At 43.7% G+C, this 25089-nt stretch overlaps 1 protein-coding gene across 1 annotated transcript in view; it reads right to left on the reverse strand.

Moving 5' to 3' along the window:
* Nucleotides 1-17854, reverse strand: part of adamts18 (ADAM metallopeptidase with thrombospondin type 1 motif, 18) — a 263407-nt gene extending 245553 nt beyond the window's left edge. The window contains exons 1-3 of the mRNA XM_060838319.1: nucleotides 17585-17854; nucleotides 17124-17199; nucleotides 15335-15633 (exon numbers count right to left, since the gene is read on the reverse strand). Of these exons, the coding sequence (XP_060694302.1) occupies nucleotides 15335-15633; nucleotides 17124-17199; nucleotides 17585-17854 (645 nt within the window). The remainder of the gene's footprint in view (nucleotides 1-15334; nucleotides 15634-17123; nucleotides 17200-17584) is intronic.
* Between the last annotated feature and the right edge of the window lie 7235 nt (nucleotides 17855-25089).

Here is a 25089-nt window from a genome sequence, read left to right on the forward strand (position 1 = left end):
TATTGGGCTGAGTATTGAATACAGGGGTTGGGAGGTCATGTTGCGGCTGTACAGGACATTGGTTAGGCCACTTTTGGAATATTGCGTGCAATTCTGATCTCCTTCCTATCAGAAGGATGTTGTGAAACTTGAAAGGGTTCAGAAAAGATTTATAAAGGTGTTGGAAGGGTTGAAGGATTTGAACTATAGGGAGAGACTGAACAGGCTGGGGCTGTTTTCCCTGAAGCATCAGCAGTTGAGGGGTTTATAAAATCATGAGGGGCATGGATAGGATAAAGAGACAAGGCCTTTCCCTGGGGTCGGGGAATCCAGAACTAGAGGGCGTAGGTTTAGGGTGAGAGGGGAAAGATATAAATGAGACCTAAGGAGCAATGTTTTCACGCAGAGGGTGGTGCGTGTATGGAATGAGCTGCCAGAGGATGTGGTGGAGGCTGGTACAATTGCAACATTTAAAGGCATCTGGATGGGTATATGAATAGGAAAGGTTTGGAGGGATATGAGGTGGGCGCTGATAGTTGAGACTAGGTTGGGTTGGGATATCTGGTCGGCATGGACGGGTTGGAACAAAGGGTCTGTTTCTGTGCTGTATATCTCTATGACTCTGTGACTCTACATTCGAGGAACCCTCCATCTCCACTCCCTGCCTGGCTGCTTCGCTCTTGCCTCTATCAACAGTCCTGGTTGATATATACTGCCCTCTCCTTTTCTCAGGGTTTAACAAAGACTGCCATTCACCTGTGATTTAAACAGTGGATCTTTACCCTCATGCCACCTTGAGCTAATAATAAATCAGGTTCCTCACTGATTTCAGCATGAAGGTCTCACTAAAATTTGGAGGAGCAGTGATTCAACGAGTTTTCATTTCACGCAGTTGTAGGAGAAACAGAATTAATCAACCGGCCTACTCTGATCCCCAACATTGATCATGTAGATGGTTCAAATCCTCCTTCTAATTCTTGCTTTTAGCTTCCTCACAAGGCACTGCATCCCAGTGGCCCCATCAAATCACACTCAATGTCTTCATTGCTGTGGGGTTTGAACTCACAACTAACACTCAAGGCAAAAGTACTGCCAGCTGAACCGAGCTGACACCTCTACAAGCTTGAAGTGAATTGGCCAGTTTTCAAACAAGCTTCATAATAAATAAGGAAAAATTAGAAAACTCTGAATCAAGTAGAAAGCCAGCAGGAGATGAGTGACAGTCTTTTTTATCAGTGGACCAAACCATAGCTTCATAATCTGAGACACAATGGGTCATAAGTGTTGGTGGCTGATGAAGAAGGTAATGACTTTGGTCCCAAACCTCTGCAAGACTGGGTGGTTCCATTGTCTTTGATCCAGACTGGTATGAAGTAACCAATGGAAGTTGGTTGATATGAATTGCTATCAACCGTTATCATTGTATCACATCACTCCCAGGATAGTAGAAAATCTAGGTACAACCTGAGGTTGTTTTAACCATAAATGTCTACGTTCCTCAGAAAAACACGTTTCTCTTGACATATGAGAATAGCATGCTGGTATGTCAATGAATTCCAACAAGTTATAACAACAAAGAGAATGGACACCAGGAAATTCCACCTCACGAATTCCCCAGGGCCTGATCATCCTCGTCAGGGTCCTAAGGCTTCGACAAAAACAAAACCCTTCCAGAAGTTAAGGAGGTTGAAGACAAACCCAAAAGGCAAGATGAGTAATAAACAATTTCAAAGTAGAACACAGTCCTTCCCAAAACTATTAAAATCTTTGCTTTATGTTTACATTCGACTTGTGAGTCACAAGTAAAATTAAACATTTTCTTCAGTTGTGGCATGAGAAATGATCACTGCCTTAAATCACTATCACTGCAAAGAGTCCAGAAAGGTTTCCTAAAGGTTGAGTAATTTATTATGTGCTAAAAAAATGTGCTGCAACGTAAACTAATGGGAAACAGACGCAACACTGCGGTGCTTTTATCGGTGGCGTGTTCGGCAAATGGTTTGGAGATACTTGCAATCGTCAGAATCAAAGAGTTGGGGTTGAAAGGAGAAGATAAACCACAGGAACACTCCAGGCAAGTGAGCAGTCAGGTACTTCACAGTACTTCAGTGCTTTCTGAACACTCAGTGTTGTGCTTAATTGAAATAATCATGCTCGCAATGCGGAGTGGAAAACCTCCGCAAATGAAAACTATCTGTCTACACAGCACACTGTAAACCACTGCAAGTGCTCAGAAATATACTCTCAGAGGCTGCTGAATGCATAAAGTCAGTGTAGTCCCAGAGGACTATAGGATTGCTTTTTCATCAAAGAGTGGTTTAACCTGAGGGTCAATCCTCAAGCGAGGAAAAAGGTTGAGAAGACAGGGCCTCCCTTGTAACTTCAGCCAATGTGAGAAATGAAGTATGGACACATATGAACTATGGACAAAAATAGTGGCATAGTGATCATGTCACTGAATTTACTAATCCAGAAGCTGAGGCTAATGCTCCTGGGACTAAGGCTCAAATCCCACCATGGCAGCTGATGGAAGTTAGACTCAACTACGTAATGAATCTGGAATTGAAAGTTATACACAGTCATGTTGACCATGAAGCTATTGTCCATTGTTGTAAAAACCTATCAGGTTCACTAAATTCTCTTTAGAGAAATAAATCTACTCTTCAATCTTTACCTGATCTGACTCCAGACCCACATCAACACAGGTACATCGGAATTATCCTTAGATCAACAGCAATTAGGAAATGCTAATGTCTGCGAACCTTGTCACTGCCCACACCTGATGACTCCAACATGAACAGGTCCGACATCATTTTGCAAACTAATCAGGATACAAAACTTTCAATGATCAACCTCTGACCTACTCTGGTGTCAATTTCGGGAACATGTTACATTGGGTGTAGAGCACAGGGGAGGGAAGCCAAGTTGATGCATTTTGGTTCCAGCTTGACCAAGTTGAAAATGATGATTCTGTACATAGTTACTACACTTCAAAGGTACACTATTGATTGTGAAATGCTTTGGGACATTCTAAGGCCATGCAAAATGCCAGAGAAATGCAAGTCTTACTTTTTACACTTGAATGCTGGTCGTGAGCAATTTTAAAGCTGTGTGCAGTCACTTGTTCAAGAAAGAATGTAAGGATAAGCCAGCAATTGCAGACCAGTCATGCTGATTTCCATGGTGAAGAGAACTCCACAAAACAATTATTCGCAATTAGTAGTCACATGGAAAAAGGACACATTGTGTACGGAGAGAAAGGAAGGTTGGTTGGTGAGCAAAGGACAATCCTCTTTCCCCACAAAGGAGGTTTCTCACTTCTTTCCAGACAGCACATTGCCCAGTGAAAACAGTTAGGACATCCACCCAACCTTTACCTTCCCCTGCCATTAACTGGACCCTTAAGGGTTTTCTAAGGAGCAAAGGTGGCTGACATATCTGATTCCTCCCCTGAATACACTACAATATGAGGGACCGATCTGAGCTGAGTTAGAGGAGCAAGACTTTACAAGTGGATGTCACCAGCAAGGCCAATATTTGTTGACCATCCCTAAATGCTCTCAAACTGAATGGCTTGCACAACCATTTCAGAGGGCAGCCAATAGTCAACCATCTTCCTACAGGTCTGGAGTCATATGTGTGCTAGACTGATTAAGAATGAGAGATTTCCTTCCCTAAAGAACATCAGTGAACCAAATGGGTTCAGATATTTCTCATCAACTATTACGAACCTCTGGAGCAGATGGGACTTGAAGGTACAGAAGCCTGAACACACGCACCAGCCGGTTTTGAAACAGTTTCTACCCTTCGGTTGTTAGAATACTGAATGGACTCACAAACTCTTAACATTCACCTGTACCTGTGTTTTTGTTTTTGCCACTGTTTACCTATTATTTACATATCTATGTTACTTAACTGTGTGATCTGCCTTTATTGCTTGCAAGATAAAGCTTTTCACTGTGCTTGGTACATGTGACAATAAATTCAATTCAATTCAATTCAACCAGGAAACTATCATTGCACCACAACAGTCCCAATACCATTTAAGTTTTATTGGCAATCTATAATATTCGATGTCGATCTCCTGTTCCTTGGATGCTGCCTGACCTGCTGCGGTTTTCCGCAACACATTTTCAGCTCTGATCTCCAGCATCTGCAGATCTCACTTTCTCCTCCAATCTATAATATTCATCATGGACATCATTACTGAGATTAGTTTTCAATTCCAGATTAATAATTGAATTTAAATTTTACCAACTCTCAAAGTGACATTTAAACCAATGGCCCCAGGGCTTTATTTAAGTATCTGTGTTGTGACCTTAACTCAATGTCTATATGAACAAATTTGGTTTGTTCAGAGGAGTTAGAAATGGTCAACATCACTAGGTAGGTTTATTTATTTACATTAGATTATAAGTCCTAACTCGCCTGTGTTATGGTGCACTTTTAAACAAGCTATACATTCCCAAATTCCACAAGCCAACAAGGAAAACATTAAACTATGTGTTAGAACTTTCTGCTGCTGTCTGTCATTATCTCATGTTAGGGTTTAACATCTCACCACAATGTACACAATATGCCAAACAACAAAGACAAAAATGCTAAAACAATTCCTTGGCACACTGCAAATGGCAAATTTACACTTGTGTAACCCACAGATTTCTATCCTATCATTATAAACGGATGGAAAAATCGCAAGCCAGGAGCATGACAAAGAGCTGCTCTTGGAAATTCTAACCCCAAACCCCCTTCAAAAGTGATGCATCAAGAGGACCCAAGCCACTAATGACATAGTCTTTTCAACTCACATAATGCACATTTGTTGATGTAAAAACACAGCCAAAGTTCACATTCACCACTTACATGCATTCTGCCTGATAACTCTCATATAAAAAGAGTTTGCAGAGTTACAAAGATGCATCTGTTCCCACAACTCAAGACATCACACACATAAGATGAAGCACGTCTTTCATCAAAGCATCTATATGATTGTATGAGATTATATAGATTTGTCCATTTGAAAGGTACTGATAGTGGAGCTAATTTTCATTTAATGGACATCTAATCATTTATCTCAAACAGCTTTCCCACTTCTTTCATCCTGGTGATAACCTCCAATGTCGGCCCAGCCCTTCATCTACTTTACATTGTTTTTCATTTTATGTAGGACACTGCCAAAACCGGCAAGTTAACTAACCCCAAGTGCCCTCAAGATGGTGGGAGTGAGTGGCCTTCTCAGTCTGGGCATCTGGTATCTGTAGCGGTTTGATATAATTGAGTGGTTTGTTGAATCTTTCAGAGGAAAACTTTATTTGGAACACCCAGTATTAGTAGAGTGCCTGCCAAATGGATTGGGTAGAAGGTCGATTATAAAAGCATTTCAGTCCATTAGTGCTCCAAATTTTCCCCGTTCCTCGTCAAAAAAAAACGCAAAGTTTGTCATGTTTCAAAACCCAAATCCAAGGGGGAGAATAAGATTAAAATCTCTAAACCACATGATGTCGAGAGTTCAACAGCACCACTCACTCACTTGTTCCATTTGTACAGTCTCTTTTCGTAAGGGTCAGTTCACCTAAATTCTGCAATCTGAGTTGATGCCCGAGTTGGAAGCAAACATGAAAGGACTGGATTAAGGTAAACAGTCTTCCTTTCAAGCACTGGCAATCACCATTCCAAATCTCTTATCAAGCAAAACAAACAGCCAACACAAAGAGTTGAACAAACAAACATGGCTCCGGCCAGTTTAATGAACAATTTATACAGTAAGACCTTGATGAGGGCTTCCCCTCCCCCAAGCACCTACTCCATCAAGACAGCTAATTAAATCAAAATCTGAATTGACTTCCCAAATGTAAACAGGCCTAAGGCTCATCTTAGATCAAGTAAACACAAGTTTAGAGAAAAATGTATCCTTTCACACAGTGGTCAACAGGGAAGACTTTAATTTTGACTCAACTCAAACCCTGTTGCAAATTCACTTCATGGTTTTGACTCTAAAAACTAATAATATTGGACCCAGCAAGCTTTCCAAGCTCTCATTCATGCCTCAGTAAACAGAGGAATATCTTTTATTATTTGAAAAATGCACTGGATCCCTTTTCACAGAAAGTCTTGGGGAACAATATAAAACATACAGTTGTGATGGATGTGCTGTAAAGGGGGAATTTGCAGAGATCTTGTTTTTCATCAGTCAATGCACCATGTCTGACCATACAAAGAGTTTTCACTCAGCTATTTTTGCGGGAGACATAGTTAACACATCAGGTAGTGTTATACAAATGGGAGTCTTTCATGTACTTAAAACATCTGAGAACTGTCAAATCTGTATGACCTGCTGGTTCATCCCAGTTGATACACAATGTCTGGAAAAGTCTAGGCTGTCTTCAAAATTGCTAACATCTGCACGACCTCCTCCACACACACACACCAACTCAGAAACTACAGCATAATTCTATTTGCCAGTTCTCAGGCTGGGCTGCACCACTAATGTGCACACCTCACCATGATTACATCAGCTACTCTGAAGAAAGTAAGACTCACATTGATTCAGTATCTTTCATGACCTTGGAAACTTTCAAAGCATCTGAGTGGGGAGAAACATGGAGTTTTGGAGTTTGTCACTTTTACAACATAAGAAATGTGGTCACAACCAGCAATGTGACAATGACCAGACAATACATTCTTGCTGATATTGACTGAGGGATAAATGTTAATCAGGGTCGGCAGTATGCACTCCCTTGCTTCAGGATAGTTTGGACACATTCCTGTGAAGCAGCCTGGTAAGTTTTACCTCATTAAAAGGCACCATAAATTGCTATTGTCAAACATGCTATTTAAATGCATATGGCTCTTGTAAACTTGTCACAATCAAAGTAGTTACTCACCACAATATCATCATTGACAAAGAAACGTCTCAAGGTGGTCCACAAACAGGGCAGCAGGTGCTGAGCTAGGAAGTAGAGGACTGCACAACGTCTTGCCCACAAAGCTGAGATTTGAGGGGATTTATGTGAATGTGGAAAGACAGAAACAGGCCAAATCTAAGGAGCTTGTGGATTCTTTATCTCCATGATCAAGACCATCTGTGCAACTTCCTCTTTCCTTTGCTCAATAAATGTTCCCAGTCGTTCCCTCCCAGACAGTGTGCCTGGGCACTAAAACTGAAGAAGGCATCAGCATTACGCCAGGAAAGTAAATACCCAAACTCCATTCCTCAGGGAGAGCCAAAATTCATTACAAAGCCATGAGATGACTTGGGTGTAGTAAGAGAAAAGGGTGCCATTGTGGCTATGTTACAGGAATGGTTAAATCCAGAGACCTGGGCTAATACCTTGGGGAAACACATTCAAATCCCACCACGACAGATTTGAATTGACAAATTGAACATATCTGGAATTAAAACCTATTTTGAGGAATGGCAACGATGAAATGACTGTTGTAAAACCTCAGCTGGTTCACTGGTTTCCTCCTCGTGGACCTCCATTATCTAATTCAGCGAGCACATGTCTCCAGACCCACAGCTATATGATAGACTCGTGACTGCCCTCTGTAGTGGCCTAGAAAATCATTCAGTTCAAGAGCAATTAGTGATGGGGCATAAATACAGGCCTTTCCAGTGGTGTCACAAGCCTTGAACAACAAAAATAAAAGGGGACAGGGAGGTGAGGCTACATCAATGCAGAAAATGTGTTGCTGGGAAAAGCGCAGCAGGTCAGGCAGCATCCAAGGAGCAGGAGGATTCCTGAAGAAGGGCTCATGCCCGAAACGTCAATTCCCCTGCTCCTTGGATGCTGCCTGACCTGCTGCGTTTTTCCAGCAACACATTTTCTGCTCTGATCTCCAACATCGGCAGATCTCATTTTCTCCTACATCAATGCAGCACATGCTGCTTGTCCAAGGCTGATTAGTGTGAATGGCTCTAACTTTGCTCAAAGAAGCACTGGAACAGTCAGTGTGGATACTAGATCCTCAAAACGGTTTGTTTTCCAAGCAATAACAGTTTCAAAAGATTCCCAGCTGAAAATAAGTGAAATCACAATATACTTAGAGTTCGACATCTGGGCATCAGCGGTTATACCCTGAGGTGAGATGATACAAATTAGCTTCTCATTCTCTAGAATTTAGAAAGTGAGGGGTGATCTGATCAATGTCTTCAATAGACAGTATGAACAGGAACGGACTGGATGGATAGAGAAAAACTATTTTCATTGATTGGAGATTCTACAGCTAGGGGGCGTAGACTGTGATTAGAGCCAGATCATTCGGGAAGCACTTCTACACACAATGGGTGGTAGAGGTTTGGAACTATCTACCACAAGTGGCAGTGGATGCTGAATCAGTTTTTATTTTTAAATTTGAGAGAGTTAATTAAGCAAATGCATTGAGGAATATAGGTCAAAGGCAGGGAGGTAGATGTAGGCCATACCTCAGCCATGATCGCACTGAAGAGTGAAATAGGCTCAAGGAATTACTTATACCCATGTTCCCTCAGCTCCTGATTATACCACTGAGCTTTCTGAACTCTTGTTTCGTACCCTGAATATTTTAAAGCTTCTTGAATCACTCAACTCTAATTATCCTTCAGAAGATTATGCAGCTTACAATTTCTGACAAATTTTTGGACCAATTTAACTCTACAGTCGGCTGAAGAAATATTGCATCAGAGAGACTCCTCATCGCTTAACCCTTGTAGCTACATGGTGATACAATGTGCTGAGAGAACACATGGACAATATCACAAGAGTTGCACCCAACATTGAGCTTCTCACACTTTCCATGTAGACGTTGAGGCAGAAGAAACCAGGGCACAAGGACATCAGGGCCCAAAGCCTGATAATACAGTGGCGGGGGCTGCTTGCCTCAGGTCAGGGGTGCAGCTGGGGGCCCAGGATAGGAGGCCCTGATTAAGGAACTCCCATGATTAAAGCCAAATGGGAGAAAGTGTTATTCAATTCTGACCTCTTGTGGATTCCTGATTTCAAACGCTTGACCACTGACCAATTGTGAGCCCTGCCTTCAGTTCCCTAAACTTGAAGCTGACTAAAATTCTACTTTTCTCCAATTTATCTTACTTCTCTCCTTCCTCCTTTCAGATACCCTCCAGAGCCAACACATTAGACCAAGCTTTTTGTGCTTCACCCTTGATCTCACCTTCGTAGATCCTTGTCAAATAAAAGCAGAGAAACATAGAAAGCAGGAGTAGGCCGTTCGGCCCTTTCAGTCTATTCCACCACTCAATGTATTATGACTGATCATCCAAATCAATACAGGCAGTCCCTGGGTCGCAAATGGGTTCCATTCTGGAGTCCATTCACAAGTCGATTTGTGTGCAAGTTGAGACATAACGCAGGACAATATAAAGGAACAGTTTTTAGGAAAACTGGAACAGGAAATGGTCATATGACAGTTATTCAAAATTTCACCCCTGTATAAATTCACGTTTCTACGTACAAGTAGTCCTAAGTCAGACATTCGTATATCAGTATATTTGTAAACCTTGTTCCCAAATTTTCCCCAGATCCTTTGATCCCTTTAGCCCCAAGAACCAAGTTTAACTCCTTCTCAAAAAAATTCAAAATTTTGGTCTCAACTGCTTTCAGTGTCAGAGAATTACACAGGCTCCCCACTTTCTGAGAGAAAATGTTTCTCGTCATCTCAGCCCTGAATGGCCCACCCCATATCCTTGGACTGTGACCCCTGGTTCTGTACACCTTGGTCGTCAGGAGCATCTTTCCGACATTTAACCTGTCCAGTCCTATTGGAATTGTATTAGTTTCTCAGAGATCCCCCTTCATCCTCAGAAATTCTAATGACTATATTCCTAATCAATCCAGTCTTTCTTCATACCTGAGTTCTACCATCATAGGAATCCATCTGGCAAACCTTCTTTGCACTCTCTTTATTGCCAGAACATCCTTCCTCAGAAAAGGAGAGGAAAGCTGCACACAATACTCCAGGTGTGGCTACACCAATGCCGTGTATAATTTCAGCAAGATATCCCTACTCCTGTACTTGAATTCTCTCTACCATTCACCACACTTGTGCACTTAATTTTAGTAAGTGGTGTACGATGTACACCCAGGTCTCATTGTATCTCCAACTTTCTCAATCTATCACTGTTCAGATAATAATCTGCCTTCCTGTTTTTGCTACCAAAGTGAATAACCTTACATTTATTCATATTATACTGAATCAGCAATGCATTTGCCTACTCACTCACTCAAATTGTCCAAATGTTGGTTTTATAACATTACTGTGAAGGTCCATGTGACAGTTTAGTATGCTCAGGTGTTATATGCAGGCAGCTGGCTCTTGCTGCCTTTATCTATAGTTGGTTCCTTTATATCTCCTGGAGGGTTGTTCAGAGCAGCATTTGGATAAGCACCTTCAGTATCTACACTGATCACCAGAGAGTAGTGGTGGGTCTAGCATCATAGAGAAGTCACCCCCACCATACTAGAGAAGGGACAAACCAAACAGCTTCTCTTGTTGGGTGCTACCTAGTAATTATTACTGGAAATTGTGCTTATGTTAAATAGTCTTTAAGAACCCCCCGCCCTTATTTATGCCGCACCTACGTGCTGCCCCTCAATGATGTTATCCAAAGGCACAACATTCATTATCATAGGTACGCTGATCTCCAATTTGAACCCAGCCTGAACTCACCGCCACCTCTCTCAGTTCCTCCACTTCTGCCAAGTTATCAGAATGCTTATCTGATATCCAGTACTGGATGAGCAGAAATTTCTCCCAATTCAATACCAAGAATGGCTGAAGTAGTTGTTTTTTGGTGTTTATTGCAAAGCCACCTTTCTGTTTTGTAGGCCAGCATTTATTGCCCATCCCTAATTGCCCAAAGTTAAGAGTCAACCACATTGCTGTGGGTCTGGAGGCAAATATAAGCCAGACCAGGTAAAGATAGCAGTTTCCTTCTCTAAAGGTTATTAGTGAACCAAATGGGTTTTCCCAACAATTGTCGATGGACAGTGAATTCACGGACATCATGAGACTCTTAACCCCAGATTCTTTTTGTTTTGAATTCGAACTTTATCATCTGCCATGGCAGAATTCAAACCTGGGTCCCCACAACATTACCTGGGCCTCTGGATTAATAGTCGAGTGATAATACCACTAGGCTATCGCTTCTCCATTGCTTAGCTGCCCAACTGCATCTCTTTGCCTTGCAATTGAGGTAACAGTTCTGAAGCAGGATGGGAAGATATTACAATTGACTCTGGCTAAAATGAGATGCATCAGAATGGGACCAGATAAGAGCAGTCCTACCTGACTGGATGCTGGTGCAAAACCATTGCAAGCTGACAAGTCGAGGACACAGGTGCAAGCTTCCTTCTTTTAAAATAATACGTGCAATTAAATAAAATCAGATGATGGCTGCTACATTTGAAGTTTCTGCACATCAGGGCCCAGTACCACCCTAAGATTGAAAGTAAAAGTCCCACTCCACAGACTACTTCACAAATTTCAGATAGCCACTTCTAGGACATAATACAGGAGTGCTGCATGGTTAAGGGAGCTGTACTTATTTGATGTTAAAGTACGGTTCCAGATGTAAAAAGGTCCAACTGTTCTATTTCACACAAAAGCATTGAAGTTTCCTCCAGTCCACTGACTAATATTTATTCCCAACTCACATCAGTTAAACCCATTATCATTGCCATTATCACACTGTTGCCTGTGGGATCTTGCTGTGTGCAAATGATTGCCACTTTTCCTGCCTTTCGATAGTGATTACATTTCAATGACTACTTCATCAGCTGTGAAAGCATTTCAAAGCATCCAGAGATCGTGAAGAGGCACTATAAAAATGCAAGATGTTTCCTCCTTTTATACAGCCACACTTGTCCACACTAGAAAAGTACTGCCACATCAGTTCAGCTTCAATGGTTGACAAAGTGATGAAAGGTGTCACCAATAGTCTCATCAAGCAGAACCTGCTGAGCAATAACCTGTTTGCTAGTTTTCGAACAAGCAAAACCTTTGAGGGACACTTGATTTGAAATGTTAACTTTGCTTTCCCATCACAGATGCTGCCAGACCTGCTGAGTTTCTCCAGCATTATCTGTTTTTGTTTGTTTCAGTCCTCCAGAATCCACAGTTCTTTTTTTATTTCAGTGCTTAGATTGGGTAGTGCCAGGCTGAGTCTGCAGCTGACCAGATTACAGCCTTAATTGAAATGCGCGCTGAAATACAGAGAGGAAGTGAGGGTGACTGTCTCTCACATCAAGGTGGCATTTTGATTGAAGTATGGTTACAAGGAGCCCAGACATGGGAATCGGGCAAAAGTTGTTTCTGGTTGGGATCATACTTGGCTTAAAGGAACATAGTTCTGTTTGTTAAAGGTCAATCATCTCAGGTCTGGGACATCATGATAAGAGGTCTTCAGGGTAGAGTTTAGACTCAGCCAGCTTCTCTATCATAAAGTCAGAACTGTGTATGTTCACTGATTATTGCACACTGTTTACAATCATTAATGACTCTTTACACACTAAAGAGTGAATATCCTAAAGCAGCAACACCTGCACAATATCCAGGTTTGGACGGATAATGTTTGTAATATTTGTACCACACAAGTGCCAGGCACTGGTCACTTCAAACAAGAGAATCTAACCTTGACATTGAACGATACTACCATAGCTCAATTCACTAATGGTAGCATCCTGAGATTTATCACTGACCAAAAACTGAACTGGACAAACCATACAAATCCTGTGGCCACAACAGCAAGTCAGAGGTTGGGAATTCTGCAATGAGTAACTCATCTCCCAATTCCTCAAAGTCGGTTGACCATCCCTAAAGCACAAGGCATAGCCTTAGAGTCAAGGGAAGACCTTTTAGAATGGAGATAAGGAGACACTTCTTCAGCCAGAGAGTGGTGAATCTATGGAATTCACTGCCACAGAAGGTTGTGGAAACAAAGTCATTGAGAATATTTAAGACTGAGATAGATAGGTTATTGAGTATCAAGGGGATCAAAGATTACGGGGATTATGGGGAGAATGGGGTTGAGATACTTATCAGCCATGATTGAGTGGACTGAATGGCTTAATTTCTGCTCCTATGTCTTATGCTCATTTGGTCTAAGTCAGGTGTGCAGTGGAATATTCTCCACTTTGAGATATGAGTATAACTGCAACGCTACTCAATAAGTTTGGCATCATCAAAGACAAAGCAGTCTGCTTCATTGGCACCCAATCCTCTACATTCATTCTGTCCACCACTGAGGCGCAGAGTGTACCATCTATGTGATGCACTGCAACAACTCACTGAGCTCCTATGGCAGCCCCTTCCAAACATATGACTTCTATCCCCTAGATGGACAAGGGGAGCAGAGACATGAGAATACCGCTAACCATAAGCTCCAGCCAAAGGCACACACCATTCTGATTGGGAATGATATCACCATTTATTCACTGTGACTGGATCTATATGCTGGAACTCCCTCCTTTGCAGCACTACAGCAAGGACTACAATGGTTCAAGACAGCAACTCACCTTCTCAAGGGCCGTTAGGGATGGGCAATAAATGCTAATCTAACCAGCGATAACCACATCCCAAGAAAGAATAAAATCTAACATGTACTTAATGGTTGAAGAGTTAGTGTGTTCATATCTCACCATGGCAATTTCCAAATTTGAAACCAACTTTAAAAAGCTGATGAAGAAAGGTCACTGGACTTAAGTATTTCATATGCTGCCAAACCTGCTGAGTTTTTCTAGCCATTTCTGCTTTTGTTTTATATTTCCAGCATCTGCAGTTCTTTGTCTTATTAAAAGAGCTGATAGTGATCATAATGTGGTGGCAATACTAAAAGACACCAAACTGATTCTCTGATGTTTATTTAGGGAGGGAGAAGTTTCCTCCTTTTCTGAGCTCCAGTCAGACACCTGCATGATTGACTCTTAAAAGACTTCAAAAGTAACCTTGCAAACTAGTCAGCTGTAATTGACTAGGAAGAGACAATAAGTACCAGTCTTGCCAGAAATGCCCACATCCTGAGAAAACAATTAAAACAAAAAACTGGAATAGCTTACAATTTTACTCAGTAGAGTTCTCGTCATCTGTCCTATCACAGGTCATATGCAACTTTGGAGAAATGTTTTAGATTTGGATGACAGCAGCATGGCATCTAAAGACTGGGGTCAATGCTCACTTAACCATCCACTGCCTCATGTAACTCTAAGACCTGTGCAAGCCACAAGTCAAAAGATAGCACCATGATTGGACCCCTGTCCAAAATGTAAGAAAACAGATCAGCGTGTACAGAACTTGCATTACCAAAGATTTTCAACCTTGCTTCCATTAGAACAAATTCAAGAATTCCAAATTCTAAACTGTCCCAACAACTTATACAGCAAGAATAAATCCTCGATATGCTAACAACTATATATAACCTGGAAACACTGGCCCAAGAATGCCCAAAATGGAAGGGGGGGTATTAAGACTTGTCATCGGGAAAAAGCAGAAGTCAGGGGCAAACAGAATTAGGGGTGCACTGCCACACCAACATCCCACCCACTCCCTTCCCGTGATCATCATCTGCCCCAATTATAACAGACGTTGCAGAAGCCACATCGGTCTGTACAGCCACCTATGGATTCACCCTGAGAGTGGAAGAGAGTCATTATCGTCCTGATGAACGGATGAAGGGCTTTTGTCTGAAACGTCAATTTTCCTGCTCTTTAGATGCTGCCAGACGTTCTATGCATTTCCAGCACCACTCTAATCTTGAGTCTAATCTCTAGCATATGCAGTACACATTTCTGCCTCATTATCAGCTGCCAGGGACCACTAACGACGACACACAACCAATTTAAGAGAATCAATCAAGATCCTAATAGTTATTGTTTGCTAGAAAGCAGGGACCAGTTCTCTGCAAACTAAAGGAACATGTTCAAGCCCTGTCCTTTTTTTAATGAATCACCCAGGAGCTTGGGGACTGTTCCTGGTCTCCATGGCAACATCTCAACTCCAGTTGATTTGCCAACCAATCAACACCCTTCCCTCCTGCAATGTAAATTCTGGTGACAGTTTGAGATTTGCTGTTCTTGCATTTGCCCTGTTGAGCGCGAGAGAGGAAGCTTCATGGACAGGTCACTCTTTGTGTCAAAGAGAGTCGTAAATATTTTAAAATTCCGTTTCACATTGCACACCTGAATAGGTGGGTCACTAACAGGGCAGCTGGAAGGGAATAATTAAGAGAGTGAATAAATTAGAGCCACTTGCCCAACCAGAGAAAAGGTGAACGGTGCAGCGGTTTAGAGGACATTGACAAAACACAGGACTGGAGCTGCTGAGGGAGCAGCCAGTGTGTGCAGGCTGGGACAGAGTCACTCACCAAACCCTGGCATGTCGACACAGCCACAGAAGAAGCGCTGTCATTCCTGATGTGTCCCTGATAGAAGCAGTTCGCCTGAGACTCTGAGAGGGGGGTCTCGGTGACACCCTGCGAACCCAGTAGGTGCACCCTGAAACCTTTCGCCAGCACGTTCGAGGGTCTTAAGTCGAGGTGCAGCTCCTGGTCGGAGAAGGAGAGTTTGTAATGCAGGGAATCCATGGGCGCTGAGCGCTTCACTCTGTTAGTCTGCACAGAACCTCCGCCCGGGTCAACCTTAACAGGTGTCACCAAGATATAGTCTGCAACGAGAGAGAAACAAAAGAAAACACTTTGACAGTACATGTCCATGCCTGAGCATCATGTGAAATAATGGAAATAATGGGGGGGGGAGGGAGGGGGTGCATTATTGCCATTGCCACGGGCTGTGCAGCAGAGACCCTGGATGTGCAGTGAAACCGCTGCCTTTCTATCCCAATGTTTGTGGTGCCGTGAATGAGGACTATTCACTAAAGGTCCCGTTGACACACTGGATCCGACCAAGGGAGCCGCGATTTGGACAGAATCGAAAAGACACTTTTCTTGAGATAGTAATCCACTCCACCTCTCCATCCCCCCCACCCCCTTCCAAAAAAGTTATCATTAATTCCTGCTTATTCGATTTGGTGGGTGGAATCTACAAAAACATTCAAGTCTTTTCACCGGGTCTTGTTCTGGAGGTCAAACTCCCACCCCCATCCCAGCGGCGGATCTCCCCAGTAACTGAGTGCTGGTGGTGGGGGGTGAGAATCCCAGTCTACTACCTGGTGCTGCTTCTCTCTCTCGCTCCCCCACCCCTCCCTCTCTCTGCAATGGTGTGTGCGGCTCTCACTAATCTGTCTGTCTCTCTGCAGCAGTCTATGCCCAGGTATGTCGCTCTGCCTGTATATCTATGTCTTTCTGACTCTGTCAGGACGTCTCTGTCTCCCGAGTCTGTTTCTCTCTCCCAATCTATACGTGTCCATCTCTCTCTGTGACTGTCTTTCTGTCTCGCTGGCTGACAGTCTGTGTCTCTGCATCTGTCTCTGTGTCTCTCTGTCTGCATGTTTCTAACTTGTCTCTAAGACCATATGCGATCCCCTCTGTGTCCCTCTCTCCTGACTATTCAGATGTCCACATCTTGCTTCCTTCGTGTGTCTGCATGTTCAGCTGTGTCGCTAAGTGTGTCGGATTCCCCTGTCTCCATCTCCATCTGACTTCTTCTGGAAGCCCCTCTCTGTTCCTGTCTGTCTGACTATGTCGCCAAGTCTGTGTTAGACCCTCCTGAGCCTTTTTCCCCATCCGACAGTCGGTCAATTTGTGTGCCCCTGACTGTGTTCTCTGTCTGACTGCGTGAGTGTCTCTGAATGACTGCGTCTGTATATCTCTATCTATATTTGTGTGTCTCTCTCTGTATACATGTCTGTGTCTCTGTATCGTGTTATATGTCTCTCTATCTGTATCTGTGTGCCTCTATATATGTGTATGTCTGTGTCTCTGTCTGTATGTGTGTATCTGTGCGTGTCTGTGTCTCTGCGTGCGTGTGTTTCTCGGTGTGTATCTAAGTGTGTGTTTCTCTGTCTGTATCTGTGTGTATGTGTGTTTCTCTCTGTATCTATGTATGTGTGTTTCTCTGTCTGTATCTCTGTGTGTCTCTCCCTGACGCTGCGCGCCTTTGGCTCTGTGTGCTTCTTACATGCACATACTATAGCTCCCACTTTTGCATCCGCGAACATAACTGTTGTTGAAAGAAATAACGCATAAATATACAAACCATCGTTTATTCCAGTGTTCTCAGGGTTTTGAGGAGAGCCTGGATTTTCGGGAGACGCGCAGCAGGAGTGTAGAATCTGTGAAATGAGGGGAGGGCGAGGAGGAAGAGAAAAAAAAGCAAGTCAAAAATTAAAACAGGTCAACATTGAGCACACAAACCTCCCAACAGTACTTGTCTGGGATAGCAGTCTTTACGAGCAGGGTGTCTCAAAATTAAAGCACGTTTACAGTTTAAACACGGGGCTGCAATAAATCGAGACAAAATGAAATTCGTGGCACCTGCCTGAAAAATATTAGCAAGCCAGAGCGCTGCCAGCAATTGCATCGCAGAATTATTCAGCGGCGCAGGTACATTCCATATCGCCAGGAAAAGACCATCCATTTCTCTTTTTTTGTACTTCTTTCGCGAAGGGATTGGTTTTGTGTGTGTGTGTGTGCGTTTTAAAGGCAGCAGCCTGTTACCTCCCGCAAGAGGAATCCAGGACGAAGCCTCTTTGCAAACTGGGGCTGCGTTCGGTCAACATTTTGGGTGTCGTGGCTTTGGCTCCAAGCGGTGTCCTTTTGGGGGCGAAAATGCTTGCTTTGCATTGGTTTGTGTAGTGGACAGGTAGGGCGATCCAGAGGCGGAGAAGATGGATTGCGGAGCTCCCTCTTTTTCTGTGATTCTATGAATGGGGAGAGAATTGAAGTTGCTTCACTGGCGAGACCCGGGGACCAATCACCGGGCGACATCGACAGCGTAAACTCGCCCCTGCTGCGGATTCGCTGCCTGCAAAATGCATTCGCCGATATTCCTCTTCGCAACCTTTGTTGTTAAACAGATGCACAGTGTACTGTATAGAGGAACCATCTCATGGGTACGGTTCCTTTAAACATTGCACTCAGGACACTCGCCTGGGGGCTACTGTGAGACGTGACTCCACCCTTCCCACTGCGAGGTGCCTAGTCAAACCACCCCCACCTTCCTTCCCCATGAACGACCCTTATCTGGCAAAGCACTTTTCAGCCAACGTTATTTTTCGTTTTATGTAGGAAACCCAAACAGTGAGTGCACAGCAACCTCCCACAAAACAGCAGCTAATGTTTTCAAAGGGTTCTCCTGTTCTGATGCAAGGTCTCTGCACTCGACACGCTGGCTCTGAAGAGGTCTGCAAAGAATTCTGACAGGCTTAGAGAGAGGGTGGATAGTCAAAGGCCATTCCCCAGGGTGAAAAGGTCAACGACAAGAAGGCACGGGTTCAAGGTGAGCCGTGGGGAGAGGCTGAACAGACTGGGGCTATTTTCCCTGGGGCGCTGGAGGCTGAGGGGTGAACTTCTCCAGGTTTAAGAAAGTGATGATTTGGAGATGCCGGTGTTGGACTGAGGTGTATAAAGTTAAAAGTCAAACAACACCAGGTTTATTTGGAAGCACTCGTTTTAGGAGCTAGGGAAGGAGCAGCGCTCCGAAAGCTAGTGCTTCCAAATAAACCTGTTGGACTATAACCTGGCATTGTTCGATTTTTAACTTTAGAAAATCATGAGGGGCATGAGTAAATAAGCAGGTCGGTACCCCCGGGGTGGGGAGTTCCAAACTAGAGGGCATAGGTTCAAGGTGAGAGGGGAAAGATTTCAAAGGGACCTACGGGGCAACTTTTTCACGCAGAGGGTGATGGGTGAATGTAGGTAACTCATGGTGACCTTATAAAGGTTTATGAAATCATGAGGGGCATAGCCCAAGGTCTTTTTCCTAACATTAGAGAGTCCAAAACTAATGGGCATAGGTTTAAGGTGAAAGGGAAAAGATTTAAAAGTGACCCAAGAGGCAACATTTTCACACAGAGGATGTGTATGTATAGAACAGGCTACCAGACGAAGTGGTGAAGGCTAGTACAATCATGATTTGGAGATGCTGGTGTTGGACTGGGGCGGAGAAAGTTAAAAATCACACAACACCAGGTTATAGTCCAACAGCTTTAATTGGAAGCACTAACTTTCAGAGCGCTGCTCCCTCATCAGGTGGTTGTGGAGCAGGTACTCCTGATGAAGGAGCAGGCACTCCAAAAGCTAGTACAATCACAACATTTAAAAGGCTTTTGGATAGGTCCCTGAATAGGAAAGGTTTAGATGGATACGGACCAAATGCAGACAAATGGGATGAGTTAAGTTTGGGACACCTGGTCAACATGGGCAAGTTGGACTGAACGGTCTGTTTCTGTGCTGTATGACTCGATAACTTTAAATGCGTTCTTTCGAATTTAATTTTCCAAACATTGCAAAGTGACTGCTGTGTGGAACCTTTTGCACATTCTCCGAGCTGTTGGTAAGATGTGTGCTTGGAATTATGACGAAAAATTCACTTGCATTTATATAGCAGCCCTCATATTTGCAGGAGGTTGCAAAGCACTTTCCAACCAATGAAGTACTTTTGTAGTGTGGACACTGTCATACTGTGGGAAAGAAAACGGCAAATGTACGTGTGAAGAGTTTCCACATGCAGCAACATCATGGCTAGTTTTCTACTGTCAATGACGTTGGTTGAGACCACTGGGGAGAACTCCCCTCCAGTTCTTCAACATGTGGGATTTTCTGTAACCATCTGGGAGAATTAACAGGGCCTCAACTTAACATCTCATCCGCAATATGGTATTTCTGACGATATACCATGCACTTAGTAGCACACTGAGACTGTTATACCCAAGTGTCTATCTAATGCTGCGAACACACAACCTTCTAACTCGCAGGCAAAAGTGCTGGCTTTGAGCCAAGGCTGACAAAACAGGATTGATGCTGGGGATTAATGCGGGCATTTTACAGTGAGCACCCACGTAAGGGCTTCCTCTCCCAGGATGTAGGAAAGCTACTCACAGCACGCCCACCATCTCCATTAGCTGAGCGGAAATCACTCAATTGCATCAATTGCTGAGTTTTCTTATCACTATATTATCAATGGATCCTGATAACCACTCTGCCTAGCCGAGGATGACGCTTGAATGAGAATTCTATAAACTGTGACTACAAACAGCAAATCTGATGATCTTGTGCCACAGCTCATTTGATTGTACATTCAGCAAATCCGATCAAACAACACAGCACGCTCAGCTCACAAGTGGGTGAACTGCCAAGCAGTCCAGTTGCCTTTATGGGAAGTCTCACTGTGTGCCTCATTACACATCTCATAGGGCAAGGCATATCAGAAGCTAATTCATTCTGGATCTTTCCCCCCCTCACTTAGCTTCACAGATATATTGAGATGTACAGCACAGAAACAGACCCTTCAGTCCAACTCGTCCATGCCAACCAAATATCCCAACCTGATCTAGTCCCATTGGCCAGCACTTAGCCCATATCCCTCTAAACCCTTCCTATTCATGTATCCATCCTGATGCCTTTTAAATGTTGTAATTGTACCAGCCTCCACCACTTGCTCTGGCAGCTCATTCCATTAATGCACCACCCTTCATGTGAAAAATTTGCCCCTTAAGTTCCTTCTAAATCTTCCCCTCTCTCTCCCTGTCTTCCTGGACTCCCCCACACTGGGGAAAAGACCTTGTCTATTTTACTTATCCATGCCCCTCATTATTTTATAAGGCTCTATCAGGTCACCCCTCAGCCTCTGATGTTCCAGGGAAGATGCCCCAACCTATTCAGCTTCTGCCTATAGCTCAATCCCTCCAACCCTGGCAACATCTTTGTAAATCTTTTCTGAGCCTGTTCAAGTTTCACAACATCTTTCCAATAGAAAGGAGACCAGAATTGCACACAATATTCCAAAAGTGGCCTAACCAGTCTCCTGTGCAGCCACAACATGACCTTCCAACTCCTGTACTCAATGCTCTCCATTTCTTTTTCTTTGCTGACCTGAGATGGTGGGTGGTATTGTGCTGTGGATCTGGCTCTGGTCCATTCAATTAATTGCTTCACTCTCGTGGCAGCTCCTCAGTGTCAGTGAGTGTCAGCAAGTTCCCTAACCACAGGATGCATTGCAGCCAAGCTCAATGTCTTCTTGCCTACCACCCACCTACATTCAAACACCAGCACAGTTCATCAAAGAATAATCACTGGCAGCTGTAACAAGCCAACTGTCTGGCATTAGCTGTCTGGCTCAGTAGCATTGTGGCTTTAGTCAGTCTCCCAGTTGGAAGGTTGTGTGTTCGAGTCCAGTGGTTTGAACACATCATTTAGGCTGACATTATAGTGCTGTATGGACACTGTGCTGCACCATCACTGATGTGATATTTCAGGTAAGATGCTCATTCGAGGCTTTGGCTGCCCGCTCCAGTGGATAAAAAGCTCCGATGGCACTATTTTTGAGTGGTTTGACTAATGTAGAAACTAGGAGCAGCTTGGTCCACCATCCAATATGATCATAATCAATCCTCCATCTGAATTCCATACTTCTGCTCTCTCTCCATATCCCTTGCCTTTAGGTTCTTAAAAAAAAACCTCTTTCTTGGATATATTTTGTGACTTAGCATTCACAGTGTTCTGTGGCTGTGCATTCTGCAGGTTCACTGTCCTTTGAGTGAAGGAATCTTTCCTCATCTTGGTCCTAAGTGGATCAGTGGTGCTGGAAGAACACAGCAGTTCAGGTAGCATCCAAAGTGCAGCGAAATCGACGTTTCGAGCAAAAGCCCTTCATCAGGAATAAAAGCAGTGAGCCTGAAGCGTGGAGAAATAAGCTAGAGGAGGGTGGGGGTGGGGAGAAAGTAGGATAGAGTACAATGGGTGAGTGGGGGAGGGGATGAAGGTAATAGGTCAGGGAGGAGAGGGTGGAGTGGATAGGTGGAAAAGGAACTAGGCAGGTCGGACAAGTCCGGACAAGTCATGGGGACAGTGCTGAGCTGGAAGTTTGGAACTAGGGTGAGGTGGGGGAAGGGGAAATGAGGAAACTGTTGAAGTCCACATTGATGCCCTGGGGTTGAAGTGTTCCGAGGCGGAACATGAGGAGTTCTTCCTCCAGACGTCTGGTGGTGAGGGAGTGGCGGTGAAGGAGGCCCAAGACCTCCGTGTCCTCGGCAGAGTGGGAGGGGGAGTTGAAATATTGGGCCACGGGGCGGTGTGGTTGATTGGTGCGGGTGTCCCAGAGATGTTCCCTAAAGCGCTCTGCTAGAAGGCGCCCAGTCTCCACAATGTAGAGGAGACCGCATCGGGAGCAACGGATACAATAAATGATATTGGTGGATGTGCAGGTAAAACTTTGATGGATGTGGAAGGCTCCTTTAGGGCCTTGGATAGAGGTGAGGAAGGAGGTATGGGCACAGGTTTTACAGTTCCTGTGGTGGCAGGGGAAAATACCAGGATGGGAGGGTGGGTTGTAGGGGGGCGTGGACCTGACCAAGTAGTCATGGAGGGAACAATCTTTGCGGAAGGCGGAAAGGGGTGGGGAGGGAAATATATCCCTGGTGGTTGGATCTTTTTGGAGGTGGCGGAAATGTTGGCGGATGATTTGGTTTATGCAAAGGTTTGTAGGGTGGAAGGTGAGCACCAGGGGCGTTCTGTCCTTGTTACGGTTGGAGAGGTGGGGTCTGAGGGTGGAGGTGCGGGATGTGGACGAGATGCGTTGGAGGGCATCTTTAACCACATGGGAAGGGAAATTGCGGTTTCTAAAGAAGGAAGCCATCTGGTGTGTTCTATGGTGGAACTGGTCTTTCTGGGAGCAGATACGGCGGAGGCGGAGGAATTGGGAATACGGGATGGCATTTTTGTAAGAGGTAGGGTGGGAAGAGGTGTAATCCAGGTAGCTGTGGGAGTCGGTGGGTTTGTAAAAAATGTCAGTGTCAAGTCGGTCGTCATTAATGGAGATGGAAGGGGAGGGAGGTGTCAGAGATGGTCCAGGTAAATTTAAGGTCAGGGTGGAATGTGTTGGTGAAGTTGATGAATTGCTCAACCTCCTCGCGGGAGCACGAGGTGGCACCAATGCAGTCATCAATGTAGCGGAGGAAGAGGTGGGGAGTGGTGCCGGTGTAATTACGGAAGATCAACTGTTCTATGTAGCAAACAAAGAGACAGACATAGCTGGGGCCCATACCTGTGGCCTAAGTGGCCTACCCTGTACCCTGAAACTGTGTCCTTTGGTTCTGGACTCCCTGACCAGAGAAAAAATCCGCCCTGCATCTAGACTGCCCAGCACAGTTAGAATTTTAAACATTTTAATCAGATCTGTTCTCATCCTTCTAAACTCTGGTGAATGTAGGTCCAAGTCATGATAATCCTGCCATCCTGCATCAGCCTAGTGAATGTCCAATGCACGACCCCTATGGAAAGTATATCCTTTCTTAGTTTGAGGGACCAAATCTGAATCCAATACTCCAGGTATGGTCTTACCAACGCCCTCTACAACTGAGGTAAGGCATCCTTCCTTCTGAACTCAAATCCTTGGCAGGATCACATTTAAGGATTGTGTGCAGTTTGAATTACCATTTTCCAAAGTGAATAGACACAAAGACAACAGAGAAGGTCCAGGGAAGTTTTGTACGGATCATGTCAGAAATGTATGTCTATGCATATAATGAACACATTGACAGACTGGTTTTATTGAAGAAAAGGAGGCTGAAGAGGGTACTTACTGTTATAATGGAAGATACAGAGCTGCCAATTTGCACACTGCACACTCTCAGCAAATTACAACATGATTTCTCAACAATCAGCTCCTAATGATTTCATTGGATACACAGCATGGAGAAAACAGTTGCTCTGCATCCACTTAATCATTTCAAATAGCTCCATTAAATAACTCTTCAGCTTCTTCTGTGGGTAAGAGTGCTACTCACCCACATACTATAGTCACCATAAAAACCAACAAGCATTCCAGAAGAAACATCTTTAGCCAGATACTGATGAAATATTGAACTTGCTACCACAGCAAATAGTTGAAACAAATAGTATTAATTCCTTGAATGGAGGCAGAAAGCCTGGGTTCAAGTCCCAACTGCTGTAGAGGCATAACACATCTGAATAGGGGAAAAGAGAGTGGAGGGTTATGATGAAAGTTCTAGGTAGAGAAGGAGGTAAGGGGACTCTGAGTGGAACTGAACAGCTGGCACAGTATGGTCAAACAATCCATTTCTGTGCCATTTATCCAGTTGACATATTAATGACAGATTATCGAATCATCACAATGATGTTTGTGAAGCATGCAGTGTGCAAAATACGCTAAAACAATAATTGCACTTCAAAAATACTTAACTGGGTATAAAATGCTTGGGAATGTGCTGAGGTTATGAAAGGCACATGAAGGTAATTCCTTCTTTCAGTGAGTCAGGAGGAAGCTCACCCTTCTATCTACTCAGGCTCAAATGAGGCTTTGGATCTATCATTTATTTCACACGGTTTCTCCTTCCTTCTAATATCTGCAAGTTTATAGAAGTCAAGTTTCATGTCATCTATTAATTCATACCTGATATGCTTTTTTTAATTAAGAAGTGTGCAGAAGAGATTCACAAGAATGTTCCTGGGATTGGAGGATCTGAGCTATAACGAGAGGCTGGATGCATTGGAATGTTTTTCACTGGAATGTGGGAGATTGAGGGGTGACCTTAAAGAGATTTATAAAATCATGAGAGGCATAAATAAAGTAAATCGCAAAGGTAATTTCCCTTGGGTTAGAGAGTTCAAAACCAGGAGGCATCATTTTAAGGTGAGAGAGGAAAGTATTAAAATAGGCTTGAGGGGCAATCTATTCACACAGAGTGGTTTGTATGTGGAATGGAATACCAGAGGAAGTTTAGATTCAGATACAGTTACAATATTTAAAGGACATTTGAACAAATACACGATTGAAAAGGGTTTAGAGTGATATGGACCAAATGCAGGCAAATGGAACTAGGATAGATTGGGATTATGGTTGGCAGGGTTGAGCAAAACTGAAGAGTTTGTTTCCATGCTGTACGACTCTATGATTCTGTAACTCAATGACATGAACACAGTTTATGTTTAAAATTTTATGACCTTTTACATGAATCTCTTCCAACTTCTGGTGTATGTATTCT

This window comes from Hemiscyllium ocellatum, chromosome 17 (genome assembly GCF_020745735.1).
Source record: "Hemiscyllium ocellatum isolate sHemOce1 chromosome 17, sHemOce1.pat.X.cur, whole genome shotgun sequence".
NCBI classification, from domain to species: domain Eukaryota; kingdom Metazoa; phylum Chordata; class Chondrichthyes; order Orectolobiformes; family Hemiscylliidae; genus Hemiscyllium; species Hemiscyllium ocellatum.